Source organism: Lynx rufus, unplaced genomic scaffold (assembly GCF_022079265.1).
Source record: "Lynx rufus isolate CCGP_SWC_20201006 ecotype Redwood Valley unplaced genomic scaffold, mLynRuf1.p SCAF_4, whole genome shotgun sequence".
NCBI classification, from domain to species: Eukaryota; Metazoa; Chordata; class Mammalia; order Carnivora; family Felidae; genus Lynx; species Lynx rufus.
The window spans coordinates 43,753,153-43,776,708 of NW_025814856.1; the positions used below are offsets into that span (position 1 = coordinate 43,753,153).

At 36.5% G+C, this 23,556-nt stretch overlaps 1 protein-coding gene across 1 annotated transcript; it reads left to right on the forward strand.

Annotated features, from left to right (window-relative positions):
• The first annotated feature begins 20,607 nt into the window (after positions 1-20,607).
• Positions 20,608-22,321, forward strand: LOC124523890 (T-complex protein 1 subunit zeta-like). The gene is given in 5 exon segments (XM_047095819.1): positions 20,608-21,332; positions 21,334-21,369; positions 21,371-21,497; positions 21,499-21,763; positions 21,766-22,321. Coding segments are annotated over 5 exon segments (1,587 nt in total). The 3' UTR covers positions 22,200-22,321.
• The last annotated feature ends 1,235 nt before the right edge of the window (positions 22,322-23,556 follow it).

Here is a 23,556-nt window from a genome sequence, read left to right on the forward strand (position 1 = left end):
ATTCTTATATATATTCTATAAATGAGAAGATAGGAGTAGAGGACTTAACCTCATATGAGTTAGTTATTGACTGGGAGCTATAAATGCACGAGCCATTCCTTTATGGAATCCCTAGTGTGTATTTCTCATCTTCCAACACTTATTTTTCTATTAATATATTTTGAAGCATACATTCAAATACACATTCTTTTTCTACATAGAACATGATAGCTTTTATTTGGCCCCATGTAGTTTACCAGTTCACTTTTATACACAAGTGCAATATAGAAGCTTTGGCACTGGGAAAATATATTAGCTCCTATTTACTCTGCTTCAGAGTATTCTAACTAAAAATTATGCAGTGATTTTGTTTTAATACTCACAAGATATGTTATAACTAAACTTAAGTGTGCATGGTGCAATCAGGACAGGAAAGTAAAAGTTGAAGAAGACAGTCAGTGCAATAGAGTAAATCAAAATGCCATAAGACATATGAGAACCCTCCAATCACTATAAATGAACACTAATTTACTTCTAGCATTCTGGTATGTTTGTATTAATTTAATCAAAACCAGTAAATAAACAGTTTTTTTAATGCTGTTTTGGATTACCAGCTACTTGCCAATGATTTGATAAGTTTTGACAATTTTCATTTTTTATAAAGATGCTTATAGAGTAATTTTTTTAAATTTTTTTTTTCAACGTTTATTTATTTTTGGGACAGAGAGAGACAGAGCATGAACGGGGGAGGGCCACAGAGAGAGGGAGACACAGAATCGGAAACTGGCTCCAGGCTCCGAGCCATCAGCCCAGAGCCCGACGCGGGGCTCGAACTCACGGACCGCGAGATCGTGACCTGGCTGAAGTCGGACGCTTAACCGACTGCGCCACCCAGGCGCCCCATGATGCTTATAGAGTAATTTTTAATTGTATTGTAGAAAGAGATAATTTGGCCCAGACAGCAATGGAACCTCCACTTCCAGAGTAAGGAAGGGCTTTCCTGCCCAGTTTATATATTGTTACTTACTTCTTACAGATTCATTTTTTAAACTGGATTATTTGGACTTTTTTGTTGTTGAGTAGTATAAGTTCTTCATTTATTTTGGATATTAACCACTTACTGGATATATCATTTCTAAATATCTTCTCCCATTTGGTGGTTTATCTTTTGTTTTGTTGATGGTTTCCATTGCTGTGCAAAAGTTTTTTATTTTGGTGTAGTCCCAATAGTTTAATTTTGCTTCTGTTTCCCTTGCCAAAGAAGACTATGTAGAAAAATATTTCTATACCTGATGTCATAGATATCTTTTCTTTTAGGAACTTTATGGTTTTAGGTCTCACATTTAGGTCTTAATCCATTTTGAGTTTATTTTTGTGAGGGGTGTAAGAAACTGGTTCACTTTCATTCTTTTGCATGTGGCTGTCCAAAAAGCAGATTCATCCTTGATGAGGTTGAAGGTCTAGGTACAGGAACCAGATTTTTACCCTTTGACACAAGGAATTTTTAAGAGTCTCATGCCCTACTGACTGAGCTAGCCAGGCACACAGGAATTTTTAGAACCAAGTAAATATGTATTTTTCCTAGAAGGGTGAAATTAGAAAACTAGAAAATGGGAGGACGTACTGACACCTCCCTCTCCCACACCCCTATATCTAATCAATCAACAAATCTGGATGGTTTCCATTTGCGTTGCCAAGAAATCATTATTTTTTACATAGATTACTGCAATAGCCACGTATTCGTCTCCCTATTTCCTCTCTTGTGTTTACCTCAATTTATTACCAGATTGATTCTACATTAAAATGCAAATCTGGCCACCCCTTATCAAAACCTTTATTGGAATTCCCAGTGGTTTCTGGACAAACTGAAATCCTTAGCCTACTTGAATTTGCATGACCTGGCGCCCATCCTCCCTCATACAGAATTCTTTCCCCCTCTCTGTGATACAATCACAAAAATCTTTTTTCACATCTCCTAATTAACCTTGCTTCCTTCTTTTAGGAACCTTTTCACATTCAGTTCCTACTTTTAAAATGCCATTCACAGTCCCCTTCACCTAATTCACTTGAACTCTTAATTCACATCTGCATTCAATTATCATTCCCTTAGGGAAGGCCTCTATAATCTAAGTAGGTCAATTTCTTCCCATCATGTGCTTTCAAAGAACCTTGCTCTCCTCTGTCACACTGCTTTTCACAAGTGTGATTTACTTTATATGTATATTATGCATGTTCATTTACCACTATAAATTTGTTAGTGGCCTGGACACTGTTTTTATATGCTATCCTATATCAGAACCTAACACAGTAACTAAAGCATGGTTGGTTCTCAGTCATTACATTGAAAGTTAATAAATTTTGTGACAATAAATTATATTTTAAAAAAGTTAATACATTTTATCTTTGTATATCTAATGACTCAATGAAAATTTATAACCCTTAGGGGCACCTGAGTGGTTCAGCAGTTAAGCGTCCAACTCTTGATGTCAGCTGAGGTCATTATCTCATGGTTCATGAGTTTGAGCCCCACATCTGGCTCCACAGTGAAAGTGGGAAGTCTGCTTGGGATTCTCTCTCTACCCCCTCCCCCACTTGATCGGTCTCCCTATCTCTCTCTCTCTCTCTCTCTCTCAAAAAAAATCAAATAAACATTAAAACATTTTTATAACCTTTGTTTTTCTTCCCTCCTGTGAGAACACAATTTTGTACATACAGTAGGCACACACAATCTTTTTGTGAAAATTTCAAGTGTAGCAGAGAAACATGGTAAGATCTTAACTTATGCCTTAGAAAATGTCAGTGGCATGATGTACTGTGCTACTTAGAAATGTCTTAGGGTTAGATCAATGTGTATTTCTTTTAAGCATTATCTTATTTGTCTTTTTGAGTCCCCACTTCAGTGGAGTTTATATATTCACACAACAAAATTAATTAAAAGATGATCTTTTCAGAAAAAAGATCAAAGCTTGAATTTCATCAATAATCTCTTATGTCTTAATTACACATGAAGTTTCAAGGAACCTAAACATGCTTTAAGACCCATGTTGACCAATACAGCCCCATTTTCATGTTAGCAAATTTTATAGAAAAGATTTTTTTAAGGCCTTATCCACCTGGAAATGTATATTCTCATAGAGGACAGAAGGCCAAAAGAATATCATTTATAATAGAGACAATTTAAAAATAGATGAGCATGAGTTTGCAATGCCCTCCAGTTAATATATATTTTACTCGAGTTATATTTATTTGAACATGCTTAATCCACCTAGATTAGAATGCATTCTAGTCATTTAGATTGGCTAAGAATAAGTAGCACTGAGAAAGCTTTGAACGGACTTAGGTTTTGTAGAAAGTAAGTCAAACAGACTAATTTTATGAGTTCCACGTTCATTTTGCATAAGCTAGGTTGACTTGCATGGTTGTTTTGTTTGTTTTGTTATGGTCTGTATCAGATACCTGCCTCTTATTATGCCGGAAGCCTTAGTTCCTCCTTATGTGTTATTTATATGGTCCATTTGTCATAATCACTTCTAAATCAACTCAAAAACTGTATACTCTTTTTGATTGTTTGACTTTGGGATAGTTTATTTTTCACCCCACTTACAGTGTTCATAAAATGGGTGTTTTATTCATACACTGTGGCAAACAGAATACATTACTATGGTGATACACCTTCCTAGAATTTCACAAGATAGTTAAAACTTACATACAAAACTTCACAATAACCCAACATTGTGATTTGTGTTTGAAATCAGGGCCAGAATTTCCCTGGTTTTCATTAGTGAAATATTCATTTCTCCATGTCCAGAGGAAAAATACATTTTCTCTTCAATGTAAAGCTCATGCTACTGAATTTAGCAATTCCAGATAAGTCAGAGAGTTCATTATTTCTGCCCCACCTTGGGCTGAGTTGGGTTAACTTAATTGTGGCTATCTTTCCCCATGTTAACAGCAACACTGAAAATAATTTAATGCAGTCTGGGGCACTTTACCCATTCTGTGAACTCCAGATAAGCCCCAGATGAGCTACAGAAAGGAAGCAGTATATGATCAGGCAGGAAGTCTACATTTATTAGCAGCAAGTGCTAGCTTGCCCCTGGGTATCAGAACACTTCTCTCATCCACTTCCAGCCTGTGTTAATATATATACCTGTAGTTCCAATGCATGTGTAATGGACATTTGTGTGACCAGAAAGCCCATTATTATTAATTCCTAAAGTTAACAATATTTATATCTTTCCACTTATAAGCATTTGTCTATCCAAAAGGTAAACGTTATTATTATCATTTTATAAATAACCCAAATTGGTTAACTTTGACATTCTAGATGTTAGTTTCATGATTCTTAACCATGGAGCAACATAAACATCTAGGTGGGGAAGAGACCACCAACCTGATGATCCAGAGATGGGTTTTTCCTGCTTGCTTTCTGAGTAGGAGAGCAGGTCCTTCAACACTCAAGATGCATTCCCAGTTCTCAGTCATCCCCAAACTCTGTCCATCTCTAACACTCTCTGTTTCTGTAGGGCGGGTTGAGATTTACGAAAGTATGACACGTAATTGATGTGTAATATGTCTTTAGGTCTGTAGGCTCTTTCTGTACCATCTAAGCCTTTGCTAATGCACTCTTTAATTCAGCCTTTTTTCAGAATATAACCAAGCTCTGTATCTCTTCTAATTGTTCCATTCGCCTTTCTTAATGTTACAGGTAAACCAACACTAAAGGAGTCATAGCTTTCTCTTCATTTTTTTCCCCATTGATCTTGGAGACAGTTGTCTCAGAGGTCAGGTTAACTTGTAAATTAGTTTGACAAACATTGTGTTTATAGGCCATCTAAAAGAAGCACCAATATCTCTACCTGGAGAACAGAATTGGGTCACCAGGTACATTAGTGCATCATAGGCAATTTTTCTTTCATATGCTGGAAAAGGAGAAGAGAGAAAGAAGCACTAGAAATGCAAAACGTTCCATGATTAGTTTGTGTTCGTTCAGGAAAGGAAAATGTGCATCTCTGAAGTGATTAGTTGGTGAAACATTAGCTTTTAAAGATCTGTAAATCATCGTGAATTTTTCACATTCTCCTTAGCTCGGCCACTTCAAAATGGTCATGGAAGTTAGATATTTTATAATATCTGGACATTCACGTAGAAACAATTCTCAAAGCTCACTACTGAGTGTGTCCCATGCTGTCATGTACTTTGTCAGAGCCCTGAGTATCCTACCTACCCACGAAATAAGAGCAAGGAATTCCCAAATCCCATCACTGATTCACAATTGATTCAACCTTCTCAATATTCCAGTGCTAATGGGTTTAATAAAACAAACAAAAATCTTATAACCTTATTAGGGTAGCTTAGGATAGATTCCAGGTTGGGGAGCTGTAAAATATTTTTGGATGTTTGATTTCTTTTCTGCCTAATAAATTTTATGGGTTCATTTTCCATTACCACTGAGGAGGATTAAGCCTGCTGGGCTAGTACTTCTTTGAACTCAGAGGGGAGGGAATGACCAGTTTAAAAACCTATTGGATTTTAATCTGTTTTTTTGGTGTTTTTTTTTTTTTTTTTTACTTTTTAAAGTATTTATTTATTTTTGAGAGACAGACCCAGAGTGTGAGCAGGGGAAGGGCAAAGAGAGAGGGAGACACAGAATCCGAAGTAGGCTCCAGATACTGAGCTGTCAGCACAGAGCCCAATGTGGGCCTTGAACTCACGAACCATGACATCATGATCTGAGCTGATGTCAGACACTCAACTGACTGAGCCACTGAGCCACCCTGGATTTTAATCTGTTAAAAAGAGAATCAAAAAGAAATAAGAGTGAGATAAAGCAGGAGCAATTTAACAACAGCTGAAATTTACAAAGGAAGGAACTGAATTCTGATAAACAAAAAGAATTCAGTGGTACTCCCTACTTAGTGCAATAAGTGGCCAGAAGTTGTAAAAAAGAATATATATATGACATATATACATATGTAATATGTCATGTATATATTATATAATATTATTTAATGATATAATATACATATTTAATTGCCAATCACTGAGTGATGATAGCATTTAAACAAAATAATAAATAGAAAAACAGAATCAAAACTAATCATTTTTAAATACGTACAAAAATAAAACTTCAGAAGAAAAGATTTGTTTAATATTCCCAGTGACTAGTTCAGTGTATGACACATAGAAAAGATGTAATTAACACATGAATTAATGAATAATTGAAAGAATGAATGTGATGTAAACAAAAGAGATACTTGATTTAAAATTTTAATAAGTTAAGGGTGCCTGGCTGGCTTAGTTGGTAGACTCTTGATCTCAGGGTTGTGAGTTCAAGCCCCACATTCGACATAGGGTTTACTTATAAAAAAAAAGATTTAAGGGGTGCCTGGGTGGCTCAGTCAGTTAAGTGTCCGACTCTTGATTCCAACTCAGGACATGATCTCATGGTGAGTTTGAGCCTCACATCAGACTTTGTGCTGCTGGTGCTGAGCCTGCCTGGGATTCTCTTTTCTCTCCTATCCACCCTCCTCTGTTCACACTCTCTCTCAAAATAAATAAATAAACTCCTAAAAATTAAAAAAAAAAGATTTTAAAAAGATTAATAATTAATTAATTAATTAATCAATCTTAGTAGGTTCTGTGCCTTAAGACCAAAAAAGAAAAACACCTGTTTATAATTTTTTAAAATATATACCGTTGTTCCTAAAGTTTTCTGCAATATACAGTAGGATTGTGATATTTGCAGTGGAAGGTCTGCATTTTATTCATTAATTGAAAAGAGCAGAGAAGAGGGGTTGTCAAAAGGAGTAAAGGTCAAAGTCAGATTATGAAGGTAGACATTAGGAAACTACCAGTCTGACTTTAAGCTCCTCAATTTCCATGTTTGGCCAGATGTTAGGCAAGGCTTCTGCTGCTTACTTCCTCTGAGATGTGCAACACTTTCCCTTCACAAAATCCACGCCAACTGGTGGTCAGAGTTAGTCAAATCAAAATAAAATCAGACCAAAACAAGTAAACAACTTAGCTTATTATGACAAGAATATTCTCTTCCATGAAAAAGTGACTACACACACTCAAGCCCTTCCTTTTATAAGACACGAACCTACTCAAGAAACGGAATTTCTCAAAACAGTTAATCAATCTCAGGCTCTGCGAAAATCCCTAACTGCCATTGTATCATCATGCACAGGTGAGGCTGCATGGTGGCTGGTTGGACGTTCTGATTCTAAAACCATATTGCCTGCAGTCAAGTTCCTGTGAACTTGAATAATTTGGAAAAAAAATTATATAATATATATATATATATAATTTTATATAATTGCATGGGTAGCATGCAACAAATATTGGAATTTATTGTTGTACTAAGTCAGTCTTCATGTGCAATAGCTTTTGAGTAGGTATCTCATTTTATATGTTGGTAGTACTTTTACTTTCAAGCCCACTTTCACATGTACTGTTGCACTTGGGAAAGGGTGCATGGTGGTTAGTAGTCTCACCTCAGTCAGCCCTGGTTTGAACTTTGATTCAATTTATTTGCATGACCTTGCGTGTGTCAGGATCTTACAACCTCAGATTTCTCACAAGTAAATTGAATTGTAATCATTTCTTCCCTTATACACTAATTATAAAGTAAATGAAAATACTCAGCACAATACTTGTATATATTGTGGTATGTGCTGAATAAACTTTTATTGTAGCTTTGTGTTAAACCTTACAGTCTCCATAGTCTCTACTCCCAAAATGATGCCTCTGCGTGAATACATCAATACCTCTGTAAGTCAAAATAAATAGTCAAAATAAATAAATAGTCAAAATAAATAAGTCCAAATAAATCTATTTTGAATTTAGCAGCTGTTCCCCATAAGCTTCTTCCTAAATTTTTATCTCCATTATCTTTCCAAACACCCATATTTTACAGGACTCTTAACATTGCGACTCTGCCATATTGGCTTTTACATAGATGGGCAAACAGAAATCAGAGAGATTATGTGGTTTTCCTGTGGGTGCACAATGGGTAAGAGACAGAGAAGCAAACTGATCACAGGTCTGATTCAAGAGCTTTTTTCTCCTCTACTACAGTTTCCTGCTCCTTTTCAAAGTTGCATAATTGCAGTAAGTTGTCTACCAAACACATCCTGTAACTGTGAGTGAATATCTGTGAAATTTACACATATTTTTCATCTCTTTTGCACTGCCGAAGTGTCCAATCTAACAAAATCTATCCTACGGTCTTGTAATAAAATATGCTTTAAAATAAGTATTGTATAACCATTCATTTTAAGGTATGAAGTAAACAGTCTGCTGGTACCTGCAGAGTAAATTGATGTTTTTCTTAATGCTAAGCTTTTGTTACTTTTCTCTGGTGAACTCAAAGGTTGCACTTTAATGCAATGATGCTAACCAAAATGTGTGAGTAAACAACAAAAGCAAAGCACGCTCCGAAGTGGTACACATAAAATCTCTCAAACTAGAATGCAATTACCTTCCCTCCAAATCTAAGCACTTCCCTCATGAATTTCTCTTCTATTTAAAGAGATAAGTTGCAGGGCACCTGGGTGACTCAGTCGGTTAAGCATCCAACTTCGACTCAGGTCATGATCTCGCGGTCCGTGAGTTCGAATCCTGTGTCAGGCTCTGTGCTGACCGCTCGGAGCCTGGAGCCTGTTTTGGATTCTGTGTCTCCCTCTCTCTCTGACCCTACCCCGTTCATGCTCTGTCTCTCTCTGTCTCACAAATAAATAAACGTTAAATTTTTTTTAATTAAAAAAGAAATAAATAAAGAGATAAGTTGCACTGATCTCTGAATTCCTCAATCATTTGGCACATAGACAAAAAGCTGTGACATATACAAACATCACCATCCAGGTACACACATACACATATTCACACACAGGAGACTCACAATATAATGCTTGGGAAACTAACTGAAAATAATTAACTGTATCACTCATGGCGGCTATTTATTGTTCCTTACAAAATCAATGTTTAAGCATTTAGGACAAAGCCCACTTTATCCAAGGACTGAATTAGTATTTTGAATTGCATGTTGAACTGACATTGTGCTGCTACTTGGATTTAATTAATTCACAGTTGGTTTTGGTTTTTTGTTTTTGTTTTTCAGTAAAGCATAAAGCTCCAAGGGTAAAATCCTCCTGCAAAAAAAAGAAAACAAAATACTGTTATGCATATCTCAGATCTTGAATGTTATAGACAGAAAATTTTTGGTTTGAAAGATAGAATACCTACTCAGATATGAGTGGAACCAAAAGGATGATGTATTAAAAGGTCTCTTTTCTGTCTTTTCTCATTTCTTCTGAATTTGGTTTTTCAGAGATCAGTGTTGACCTCCTAAATACAGAAGACCTCATTTTCTTTTCTTTCTAGGCAGTGTTCCACACTGTTCACAAACATCTTTGTCGTGAAACCACCTCCTTTATACATTAATTCATTCAATAACATTTATCGAGGCGTTCTACACCTCAAGCGCAATTTTAGGCATTGGGAATATAACAGTGAGCCAAACAGGCCAAAACCTCTTCTATCACTATTTGCCTCCTCAAACTTCTTTAATGTACTCACCTTCCAACATGGAAACTTTGGCCTTTTTGCTCAGAGCTGTCTACCAATTTTACTACATCTATACATTTTCTCATGCCTGTTTGCTGAAGACACCCACAATATATTTATATGCCCATCATCCTCTCCATAGCCCACCCCACCCTAAAACTGATGCCACTTCTGGGACACATCAGTACATCGGTAACTCAGCAAATACAAACTTTTTCCCCTGTGGTGAACTTCCCCCAAAGTTTCCGTTTCCATTATCTTTCTAAATATTCATTATTTAAAAAAAAAATTTTTAACGTTTATTTATTTTTGAGACAGAGAGAGACAGAGCATGAATGGGGGAGGGGCAGAGAGAGAGGGAGACACAGAATCAGAAGCAGGCTCCAGGCTCTGAGCCATCAGCCCACAGCCTGACGCGGGGCTCAAACTCATGGACCGTGAGATCGTGACCTGAGCTGAAGTCGGACGCTTAACCGACTGAGCCACCCAGGCGCCCCTCTAAATACTCATTATTAAGAGGGCTCTGACTGTTGCCTGCCATTTCTAATCGTCTTTCATTGTTCTGGTTCTACATCTGCATTAACTCTAGAATGCATTCTCATCTCTAGCCACAATTTCATCTTTATTAACACAGTAATTTCCTGAGTGGCTGTCCTGTCTATAAATGTTCATTTCTCCAGTCCAATCCATGCTCTTTCACACACTGACTTATGACTGTGATCACTTCTGCAGACATTCTCAAAAGTTCAGTTGTTTCTTGTAACCTTCAAATAAATGGCCTTCCAATTAAGATTTTCTAAGATGGACTCCTTTCTAATTTTTCCTCTCAAATTTCATAGCCCACAGTCTAGTGATGAAACTACTTTTCTCTAATCCATGTAGAAGCCATGCATTCTCCCTCCTACCTTTAGTAACTTTATTGTTCCCAGCTGGAGTGCCATTTTGCCTACTGTCTATTGAAATTATCCTTGGATTCTCTAGAAAGTCATATTCTACCACAAAGATTTTCATTGTTTCCCTCATTCACAAGTCATATCTGTCTTCTTAAGCTGATAACACCAATGGAATCTTTACATTGAAAATTCTAATCATCTCTGTCGACTTAGAGTAGAAACATACACCTACACTTAAAATATGATACATCTAATAGATTTGGAAATAGATGAGAAAAGGGTGTAAAAATGAAAGGGGAGGACTAGGATTATACCAAGTATTGGTAAGATTATACCAAGTATTCATTACTTTTCACTCCTCATCAGGCTCTGATGCTATTTCTTGTATCTGAAATAGTGGTGAGATGTCCCAGTATATCTGGGACCAAATAAATTTGGGCGTCCTATTAACCTTTTGTGCTGAAATCACCAGGCCTCATGACCTGCTTTTAAAGTTTCTCAATAAATATACTTTCAGCCCCATTTCGGTGATACATGGGTGTTACTTATGAGGAAAAGCCCTCCAAAGATCTGTTATTACATACTATTTTTTTTATGTGGAAATAGCCTTACTGCTTTACATTTTAAAGCTATTTTCTGTTTATTATAAACAGATCTGAAAATACCTAAAATATGAAAGTAAAAATTATCTTTAATCCTACAGGCTACTGACATTTCTGTGAATATTCTATATATTTTTCTAGGATTTTTGTCCTACCTATACATATACAAATAACGGTTTTAAATGGTAAATGAACATGATCCAAATTATAAGTAACTTATAAGAATAAATAATTTCTATAAATATAGAAAAAAATTAACACGAGCTTTTGAAAAGGACATCCACAATTCATTAAAGCATTGACTTTGTGATTCCTTTATCTTGATATGTGTATCATGATACTTATTTTTGTCCCTTTTCTGTTTTGAATGATATGCCATGCATTTATATTACCAATAGATGTTTCTTAAATAATTTAGAAATGCACCATTGTTAGACTACCTGAATTTTCTGTAAATAATGACCTAACAAACTTGTGGAAGAATACAGGGAAAGATTTTTCCTCTGTCCTATGAATGCAACCTTGCATCTTAAAGAAGAGGTGTAGAACAATGAAGGCTACATAAGAGAGTATGTAGAGAAAGCATCCCAGAGAAAGGCCCTGGGATGTCACGTTTTAAGTGTGAAGAAGTAAAGATGTTCTCTTCTTTTCCTTCTTCCCTTCAATCAGATGCCCCCTGATTCCATGATATCCACAACAGTGGAATGTAGAAAATCAATTAAACATAAAAAAGTTTCATCCAAAATAAATATATAAATGGTATATGCAGTCTAACAATGCATGCTAATGTAGACCCTGTCTTTTTCACCTAAAATATAGGAGGAGCATATTCTCATATCTATCTATCTATCTATCTATCTATCTATCTATAAATATATACCCTTATAATGATACCTTTATTATATATGAAAGGCTACAATTTAATTACTTGTGCATTATGTTTTTATTCTTTTTTTATTTTGTTTTTCAAATTCACCCATTGCTAACATTTCAGCCAACATCCTTGAACGCATGCTAAAAGTGGAGCTAGTGCATAAACACTTATGCATGTTTTTACAATATTTGATAGCTATTTTTATCACAAACCAACTGACAATAATCTTGACATCTGGGAACGAATGCATTTTAATGTGTTTACTGACCATTTCAAGTATTTTTGTTCATTTGCCTGTTTTTTTTTTGTTTTGTTTTGTTTTGTTTTTTTACCTTTCCTTTGATAATTGCTTATTCTAGTGCCTAGGTCATCTTCGTACTGGTTGATTCTCTTTTTCTGGTTGATTTATAAAAGCTCTTTATAGAGTTATTACTGATGCACTTTATTGCATTTATATTTATCAGTTGACTCATAATTTGATTATAGCAGAGACATGGGTAAAAGCGTTACCATGTAAGCCCTTTAATTTTAAAGCAGTTATTTCTCTTAATTTCATTCTTGATGGTTTTACCCTTGATGCCATCCTTAGAAAGACCTTCCTACTAATAAATATAATTAAAGTGTTTACCTGTACTTCTATTACTTTTATGATTTCCTTGTTTAACCCACAGAGTATTCATTTGAGAAGACAGTGTGGGATAAGGATTTAAGCTTGTTTCTTTCTAAATGATTTGCCAGTTGTCCCACATCATTATGCTCATTCATTCTTTCACTGTCTGGCTTAAAATGCTGTATTTTATGGATTTTTTTTTTTTTTTTACATTTTGTCTTTTGCCGTTGAGCTATGTTGCATATAGGGACATAGATACTGAAATATTTACTTATTAAATCCTAATAATAAATTTTAGTATCTAATAAGGCAAATCTCTTTATCTCACCCTTGTCTGTCCTAAAATTATTTCTCCCAGATCAACTTTATAGTCATTTCGGTCTAGGATCAATCATGAGCTTTTCAGACTGAAAACTGCTTAGTTAGTACTCTAGAGTTAATCCATTTCACACAATTACACATCAACCAAGACTATGAGACTGACCAAAATTCCATTTTGTTAATTTTCAATAAAAATTTACAGTCAGAAATATTGGAGTATCCGGCATTCTTTGATCAGCAGATTCTCTTCCTATTGTAAATCTGTTATTTTCAGTGAGAAATTCTCAGCTTACTCAGTCCATTAGCTTCATTCTCTCCTTTTAAATAATCCTACATGAGAAGGTAAGTTACAATTTAAAAAGTTCCTAGCAAACAGAGAATCAGAAGATGATGATGTAAATAAACAAAATGTTTAATTGCTTCAGAATTTCTGTGATGCATCAATTACACAATGTAGTTTGGCAATGGGACCTGAGTCCTTGTGGTTTATGATCCAGTGTTCACTGAGTAATAGACAAGACATGGATGGACACGAGTGAGGTTAGCTGCAATAACTCACTTTTTTAAATCTATGCTTCTTTACTTAACAAGTCTCATTCGGAGGAGCTTATTCACCAGACAGTCTGTCTGTCTATTTCAGGGAGTTTTTCTGTCTTTGTATAGCTTTTCTCAAATAAGATCTAGTCCCTTGCTACTCAAATATGACCTATAGACCAACAGCATCAGGATTACATAGGAGCTTGTTTTGAACACAAGCTCCCAGATCCTGCTTCAGACATACTGACACCAAACCTACTTCCCTCATCCCCATATATCTGAAAAATACTGATTAGTCCTTATTGAATTAATCTTAAGGTTTGGCATACAAACCAATAATCATAAAGCCTTCATGGCAGCTTCATAAGAGCACCTTACGTGGCTTCCGTGTCATGGCTGTACTAAGTGCCATATTAAGTGGACTGTTAATGAACTATAGATCACAGTGCCTCTTATTAGAGGGTCAAAATGCAAACCAGCTATCTGTACCCAGCAGTGAGTCATATACTCTAGTTACCTTTACAAGTTTAAAGACTCTGTGTCAAGAAAACGATGAAAACACATTCACACTCGTTCAATGTTTGTAAACACCTCTTTTTTCTTTTTCCTCTAAAAACAGTTTACAAAGGATCTTTCATTTTGCATTTCTTGTCAAGCTTCTGAAGTTGTCATATTTCATCATACAGCTGTCCTGTGCTTGGCATGACTAATCCCACATGTGCAATAACACCGGTTTCAGGTTTAATAAATGCTTAAGTTCTTAAAAAAAAAAAAAAAAAAAGAATAGCTCAAGAAAGCCAATCTAGAAGGTAAAAAATGACTTGATTCTTAAACAGTGTCTTGCTATAGGAAACTGTTATTTAGTGGATCAGGGACTTTGAAAGTCTGCCAAAGAATTCTTTGTATCTCTAATTCACTCGCTTGGCTTTCAGAAATGCTAACAACTATTGACTAGACTTTCACAGTACGTCAGTCTTTCCAAATGAGGAAAGCACAGGGAAAGTGGGCTGAACATGTTCTTTGCCGAGTGATGACTACAGGCTGTTTATTGAACATTTATGTTGTTAATCACTTTTTATTTCAAATGAGTAAGTTCTTCTGTGGTGTATGAACCAAAAGCCAAAGTTGCTTGAAGTGTTCAGGGGGCCAAAGAATGAAGAATGCCTAGAGGTGGTCCACAGGTGGAGCTATTTCTATCCTTGCAAAGTAAAGCATATTATTTCAAAATGTTCAGGGACTATAATAGGCACCATGGATTTTTTTTGCAAAAACACAGGTCCAGAAATCAGAGACTTTTGCAAACCCTACGTTTTGAACTGCCAAAGCAAAACTAGCCCCATGGAAACATACTTGTTCTTTTATTATTGCCAGGGAATATGGCCTTGAAGAAACATTAGGGCTTTCTATGACATCACAAAAGGGCTTTGGAGTGGATGGTAGACTATCCCTGTGGAAACAAGATCTTATTTAAGTTCCTTTACATTAGAGACCATATCAAATCTGTCTTAAACTCCATTGTACGTAGCACAGTTAATTTGTACACAGTAAATGTTTAAATAATTATTTGTTGAGGAAAGAGAAAAAAGGAAAGATAGGAACGAGGAAGGAAAGTTGTTACAATGTTTTATTAAATAATTGTGAGGGAATGTGTCATTTCTGTTTCCCACACCCATTCACTGTTACAGACATGGTAAATGGTCTCAGTTACATTTAGTGCAGAGACCAGACCGGCCTGAAAAATTATAGGAAAACTTAATAATATCATGTGGCTCATTGAAAGATTTGGGCACTCACTGTCATTTCCTTACAACTTCGAAGAGTTACACTATGTTCTCCTTCATAGCCAGGATGAATAGTTGGACGTGTTTTAAAATGATACAAATGAATCCCACATTTAAAATAACTAGAGGGATACCTGGTGGCTTAGTCACTTGAGCACTGGACTTCAGTTCAGGTCAGGATCTCGCAGCTCATGACTTTGAGCCTCGTGTTAGGCTCTGTGCTGACAGCTCAGAGCCTGGAGCTTGCTTCGGATTCAGTGTTTCCCTCGCTTTCTGCCCCTCCCCACTGATACATGTGCAATCTCTCTCTCTCTCTCTCTCTCACATACACACACACACACAAATGAACAAAAAATAAAAATAAAATAACTGGAAAATAAAAGGATACATCTCTATGTAGCTCTAATCCTGAAAGAAGGCAGTTCAAATGTTGTATGACTGAAGGAATTTATCATTAGCAAGTAAATTAAGCAAGGAAAGATATTAAACCACGTCCAATACAAGGAAGAAGAAACAACATATATGAAATACAGATTCTTGTCACATGGATACTCAGTACATCTAACATCTTTGAGACAGAAGTGATCATAATCAACGTTACATATAACTACTAAGTGGCTCAGTGTTTCCTTACCAATGTATAGATAAGCAAAGTTGTTACAGCTCCATTTCTCCTACATCATCTCGCCAGAATTAGACTTAAACTGTGCATAAAAGAATAACATCTACAGTAGTGAAAATTGGTGAATCATGTTTCAACTTTTAGTACCTATCCTATAGAATGCCAACCACATCCTAATATTGTGTTCTTCATTATAGATAGTCACATATATATGCCATGGTCTTCACAACCTCCAGGTGTTTTACCTACCTGTGTATGGTAAACAAAAATACCAGTTCTCACCAATGGTTTCAGATCTACTATACTGAAACCACATCCCCCAGCTGCATTGCTGCACCTTGTTCTGCAAAATGGGCTGGGAATTTTGTATTATGTATATGCCAATAGGTATCTCTCCAGAGTCCTTTCTTTTTTTTTTTTTTTTTAGTATGAAATTTATTGTCACATTGGTTTCCATACAACACCCAGTGCTCATCCCAACAGGTGCCCTCCTCAATACCAATTACCCACCCACCCCACCCTCCCACCCCCCATAAATCCTCAGTTTGTTCTCAGTTTTTAGGAGTTTCTTATGTTTTGGTTCCCTCCCTCTCTAACCATTTTTTTTCCTTCCCCTCCCCCATGGTCTTCTGTTAAGTTTCTCAGGATCCACATAAGAGTGAAAACATATGGTATCTCTTTCTCTGTATGGCTTATTTCACTTAGCATAACACTCTCCAGTTCCATCCATGTTGCTACAAAAGGCCATATTTCATTCTTTCTCATTGCCACGTAGTATTACATTGTGTATATAAACCACAATTTCTTCATCCATTCATCAGTTGATGGACATTTAGGCTCTTTCCATAATTTGGCTACTGTTGAAAGTGCTGCTGTAAACATTGGAGTGCATGTGCCCCTAGGCATCAGCACTCCTGTATCCCTTGGGTAAATTCCTAGCAGTGCTGTTGCTGGGTCATAAGGTAGATCTATTTTTAATTTTTTGAGGAACCTCCACACTGTTTTCCAGAGCAGCTGCACCAGTTTGCATTCCCACCAATAGTGCAAGAGAGTTCCCTTTCAGAGTCCTTTCCATCGCAGGAAAAGTGAAAGCCTCATACACAATGGAGATGTGATAAGCCTGGAATTCTGAGGACCACATGGAAGAGACTTGCCCTGGAAAGTCACCTAGACCCACAGCGGACATTGAAAGAGATTTTGGTTGTGTGAACCACTGAGGTTTTCGTATTTCTTGCCCTGGTGCAACCTAGATTTTTCTGACTAAATGTAGTGGTACTAATTTTTCCTTTAGTATGCTGTGTTCCGAGATGTAAACCAATACTTTACCAACTTCTTAAAACTAACTGACCAGAATTTTGAGAATCGTCTGTCTTGATGGAACATAATTTTCCTGTCATGTTAAGTAAACTCTTATCCTTGACCTCTTTTATAGGTGCTTAACAATGGCATTAACCCACCTAAATTGGAAGAATATTATGATGGGGGCAGCAGGGAATGTATCTGGTTCCTAACCTATGGCGTGTGATTATGCTGGCAATGTTAAGATATTTCAGTTAACATGCTTTCATGGGTTTCTTTCATTTGTCCAAGTAGGATTTTCAAATTCAACATTTCACTGATATTGTTCTAGCATAATTTGTGCTACCTACTTTCACTCTGCTGCAAAAATGGGTCACTCCCTAGGAACCCTAAGTTGGACCGTTTTTACAGCTTTTGATATTAGCAATTGGCTATTCCCTACTCCTGTGACACTATGACAGGTTTATTCGAGGATGATAAATTGAATGGGTTCATTCGTATTTTACACACAAATCCCCTAAATGTAAAAGTTAGCAATTCATTTTTTTGAATAGAGAGTGTGGCTTGGAGAGAATGTGTTTGCATATTTTTAAGGGTGTCTGGTATTTCAGATTCTCTCAGAGGACTTTCTGAACTAGATATTAGTATTTACTATGTGAATTCTTTGGGTATTTTTGTTGTTGTTGTTGTTGTTGTTGTTGTTGTTATGTTTAAACACAGGTTAAAAGAAGTAGGATTCAAGTCTATCCTATTAGCAATTTCTGGTGACAACCCTCTCTCCTTTTTTCCTATGGCAGAATTTATATATATGGAATTTATATATATGGAATGCAGGGGTGACTACTGGAAAAGGTGTTCTTTGAAGAAGAATATGATGCTTATTATTGATCTGAACCAGATAGAATTGTCCTTAGAATCTTGCTCCCTCCAAACTCTGAAAGGCCATGTATTCCCAAGCAAGATCAGTTGACACAGATATTTATCCCTCCAGGACACCCTGTCTTCACAGCCTAAAGGTAGAACTGGCAGAATCTGGAAAGATAGGGCCCATGGTGTCTTTGTGCCTCACTGTTCCAGCTTCTAACATTGTTGGTGCCTCACAGGGAATAATAGGGGGGAAAAAAGATTTCATCAAGCTTTAGGTAAGGGGAGTATTTTTACAGTTCTAAGATGAGAGAGGTGGACTGAATTGAAAACACATCTCTTTAATGTTTAGCAAATTATCTTACTCTGAGGTTGGTGTTCACAGTGTTTTCTGTGTTTATCATCTAGTCTTGTGCTTGATCTCAAGCTCACTGTTCCCCAGGCTCCAAGCTTTGTACACTGAGGGAGGCAGAATAATGACCCCCCAATGATGTCCGTAATCCTAATGCTGGAAGGTGTGAATATGTCCTGCTACAAGGCAAAAAGCACTGTGCAGGTATGATTAAATTAAGGACCTTGACGTGGGGAGAATATCCAAGGTCATCTGTTAGGGTCTAATATAATTACATAGATTTTTAAAATCACAGAACCTTCCTCAGCTGTGGTCTAAAGAAGGTGTGACTGTGGAAAAATGTTCAAAGAGAGGCAACATTGGTAGCTTTGAATATTGAGGTTTGGGTCCACAAGAGAAGGAATGTACAAAAGGCAGATTCTCTTCTAGAGGCTCCAGAAAGGAACCAACCCTGTGACTTCTTGATTTTAACACACAGAGATCTGTAACAGACATCTAACATACAGAACTATAAGATAATGAAAGTGTGCTATTTTCAGCCATAACTATGTTGTAGCTTATTATATGAGCAATAGAAAATTAGTGCATACACCAAAGGGTAGACAGCTTTGAGAGTTCTGGTTATTCTACCCTGAAAGAATAGTCCTTTGGATTATCTTTTCTTGCCAGTGTCACTTTCTAGGAGGTAAGATTGTATTTTTTTCTGATTCTAAAGCCCATGTTTGTTTATTTCTTTTGTTGTTGTTGTTTTGTTTGGTTTTCCCTATTTTAGCATTCTATGTCCAACATGGTACATGAAGTTAAGTATGAACTGGTTCTAAGAAATTATTCATTATCGTTCTGATGTTGCATATTTGTTCAGAGAGTAGAGCAATGCAATGTTTATACTAAGAGCAGGAAGTTTTTAATGTGGCCGACCTTTCTGGAATCCTGCTTCTCCCAGTTAGTGTCTGTATATCATCTAGCCAACAATTCAACTTCTCTAAACTTCAGATTCCTCATCTGCATACTGAGAATAATATTAATCGTTACTTCAAAGGTTTAGTGTGAGAAGGAATGCATTAAGTATTTTTTTTTAGAATTCATAACACACAGCACTTCATAATGGTAACTGTTTTATGATGATGGTTATTGTCATATGATTCGAGTCATGGGTCCTTCCTTCCCACAAGGGAAAGGAAGTGCCAGAAGCTCTCCCTTCTCCCCCTTGCTATTTAATTATATCCTTCTAACACTAATTTTGGAATTTGGACTGCACAACAGTTATACTTTTGCTGATAAGGCCAAGTTGTGTTTTAAAAATTAAATAAAAATGTAATCGTATGATTTACATCTGCAGTAGAAAACTGAACTTTAGTAAATACAGCACAAGAAAGAGAGAATGAACAGGTAGGCTTAGGAGCAAATCCCATTGTTTTTAATAAGTCCAAGCTGCAGGAAACTTTTCTTACAATTTGACTTCCATGTATGGAACAAGTTTTAAAAGCAAGGGTGGGGATGTCTTTGGATGAGTTTGTTAGGAGAGTTCACTTTATTTATTAATGCAATAAACCTGTGCTCTTATAAAAAATGAAAATATTTGGCATGCTGGCCCAAAGATCTTGACTTGGAATCCTGCCAACGCCATGTAGAAACAGTATGATCTTAGCATAAATCACTGTTACGAATTGCAGTAACTCCATCTATCATTAGTGAAAATGCCTGTTTTACTCAACCACAGGGAGTGGTCTGGAGGATAAGATAATACAAAGACCATGACCTTTATGAAACATAAAGCAACCTTTAATTTCAAGTTTTGTTATGCGTAGAAATGGGGTCATATTTTTGGGTCTGAAAGAGACCCTTTAGCTCATCTAAATGTAATCTTTAATTCTACAGTCAAAGAAGTAGATCTAGACCTTCCATAAATCAACCAGATTTGGAGAGCAAGTCAATAGCAGGATTGTATAAGGACATCTACATTTCTAGCAAAAAACACAATCTCAGCTCTGGGCTAAAAAACATATGATCATGCTAATACCTACAATAAAAGAATTTGATGAAATTCAAACCCATTCATGACAAAAACACTAAAAACAAAACACCCAACTAGAAGTTGAAGGTGTGATGCTTATTTTTTTGTGTCAACATGGCTCAGCCATGGTGACCAGATACTTGGTCACACATTATTCTGAATGTTTCTGTGAGGGTGCTTCTTAGATAAGATTAATTGACATTTAAAATATAAGTATTTAGAGGCCACACTGAGCCGGCTTTAGGCACTCCGCACGCCGGGTCTCCTCCTCTTCCTGTGGTGGTTAGCTATGGCGGTCGTGAAGACCCTGAACCCTAAGGCCGAGGTAGCCAGAGCCCAGACGGCACTGGCGGTCAACATCAGCGTGGCCCGGGGACTGCAGGACGTGCTGAGGACCAACTTGGGGCCTAAAGACACCATGAAGATGCTTGTTTCTGGTGCTGGAGACATCAAGCTTACTAAAGATGGCAATGTGCTGCTTCATGAAATGCAAATTCAACACCCAACAGCCTCCTTAATAGCCAAAGTAGCAACAGCCCAGGATGACATAACTGGTGATGGTACCACTTCCAATGTCCTAATCATTGGAGAACTACTGAAACAGGCGGATCTCTACATTTCTGAAGGTCTTCATCCCAGAATAATAACAGAAGGATTTGAAGCTGCAAAGGAAAAGGTACTTCAGTTTTTGGAACAAGTCAAAGTAAGCAAAGAAATGGACAGAGAAACACTTATAGATGTGGCCAGAACATCTCTACGTACTAAAGTGCATGCTGAACTTGCTGATGTCTTAACAGAGGCTGTGGTGGATTCCATTTTGGCTATCAAAATGCAAGATGAACCTATTGACCTCTTCATGGTTGAGATTATGGAGATGAAACATAAATCTGAAACTGATACAAGCTTAATCAGAGGTCTTGTTTTAGACCATGGGGCGCGGCGTCCTGATATGAAAAAAAGAGTAGAAGATGCATACATCCTCACATGCAATGTGTCATTAGAATATGAAAAAACAAGTGAATTCTGGCTTTTTTTACAAGAGTGCAGAAGAGAGAGAAGCTTGTAAAAGCTGAAAGAAAATTCATTGATGATAGAGTTAAAAAAATAATAGAACTGAAAAAGAAAGTCTGTGGTGATTCAGATAAAGGATTCGTGGTTATTAATCAAAAGGGAATTGACCCCTTTTTCCTTAGATGCTCTTGCAAAAGAAGGCATAGTAGCTCTGCGGAGGGCTAAAAGGAGAAATATGGAAAGGCTGACTCTTGCTTGTGGTGGAGTAGCTCTAAATTCTTTTGATGACCTAAATCCTGATTGTTTGGGACCTGCAGGACTTGTCTATGAATATACATTGGGAGAAGAGAAATTCACCTTTATTGAGAAATGTAACAACCCTCACTCTGTCACATTATTGGTCAAAGGACCAAATAAGCACACACTCACCCAAATCAAGATGCAATAAGAGATGGCTTGAGGGCTGTTAAAAATGCTATCGATGGTGGCTGTGTAGTTCCAGGTGCTGGTGCAGTGGAAGTGGCAATGGCAGAAGCCTTGATTAAATATAAGCCCAGTGTAAAGGGCAGGGCCCAGCTTGGAGTGCAAGCATTTGCTGATGCATTGCTCATTATTCCCAAGGTTCTTGCTCAGAATTCTGGTTTTGACCTTCAAGAAACACTAGTTAAAGTTCAAGCAGAACATTCAGAATCAGGTCAACTTGTAGGTGTGGACTTGAACACAGGTGAGCCAATGGTAGCTGCTGAAGTAGGCATACGGGATAACTATTGTGTAAAGAAACAGCTTCTTCACTCCTGCACTGTGATTGCCACCAACATTCTCCTGGTTGATGAGATCATGCGAGCTGGAATGTCTTCTGTAAAAGGTTGAATTGAAGCTTCCCTTGTGTCATCTGTATCATGAAGACTACAGAGTGATCCTAAGAATATAGCCATGGAATTTTCGTCCAAGCTTCAAATGATTTTCAAAAGCATTTTCCTTTCCCATATGAAAAAGAGAACACTGACACTCAAATTTTTAAGTTCTGAAATTATAATTACAGTATTTTTTTAAATTTCACTGCAGTGTACACCATTAAGCAGGCTGTTTTCACCCAATGAACAGGATGTTTTGCTTTAGCGTCCATGATCTAAAAGTACCATGTTAGACAAGTATGTTACCTACCTTGTTATTAAATGTTCCTTGAAAAGCAAAATAAAATAAAATAAAATAAAATAAAATAAAATAAAATAAAATAAAATATAAGTATTTAGGAGGTCAGAGGATTCAAGGATGGAATGCAGACAGTGACCAAAAAAATCTAACAGTATTAAAAATGTGTAGAATTTTCTCACTGAAGAGGTTGGGAGAAAAGGTGCTGGTGTAAGCAAGTTTATACATGAGTGGAACCTGTAAGGCTAAAATTAAAAAGAACTGTGCATAAGCACTGTATTCTAGTTAGTAAAACTATTTTCCATGGGGTACAGTTGACAATTCTGAAATCACCATACACGTATACTACAGTTGAAAAATGGTTGCTGGTGAGAGATATTTTTTTTTCATTGTTAAAAGCTCCGAACTGTCAGCACAGAGCCCATCACAGGGCTTGAACCCACAAACCGCGAGATCATGACCCAGGCTAAAGTTAGATGCTCACCCGACTGAGTCACCCAGGCACCCCAGTCTGTCCCTATCTTATGAGAACTTTTCTGTGGTATAATAAAGACTGATCATTGAATAACTAATGTTACAATTTATCAACAGTAAGCTTGTGATTAATTCCCTTATTTGGGGACTAGAGCAGTAACCTATGTGTAGTTGACTGAAACTAAGAAAGATAAGTAGAAACCACAGAGGAACTGAACACTCAAAGAGAAGAATTAAATTGAATAAAAGTATAAAATATGCAAAGATGCAATGTGAAGTATTTTAAGTATTACCTAGAGAATTCCAGGATACACAACCACAGAATATTCTTTCAGTAAGGGGACTAGTAACATGATATAGTTAAATAATAGAATACTTTAATTATCTAGAAATGATTTCAAACTGCCTACGGTAATATTGCCAGAAGTTCATAATAATACAGAAATAATTCCACTAAAAAAAGAAAACATCAAATTTGCACAAGGAAAATCCAAGGTTGAAAAAATCACCTGGTTTTAGAGTTAATTTTTTTCTAACACCTCCTGTAACTAATCTTTTCCAAATGAAGAAAGTATATATTTTATATATGCCTGCCATAAGT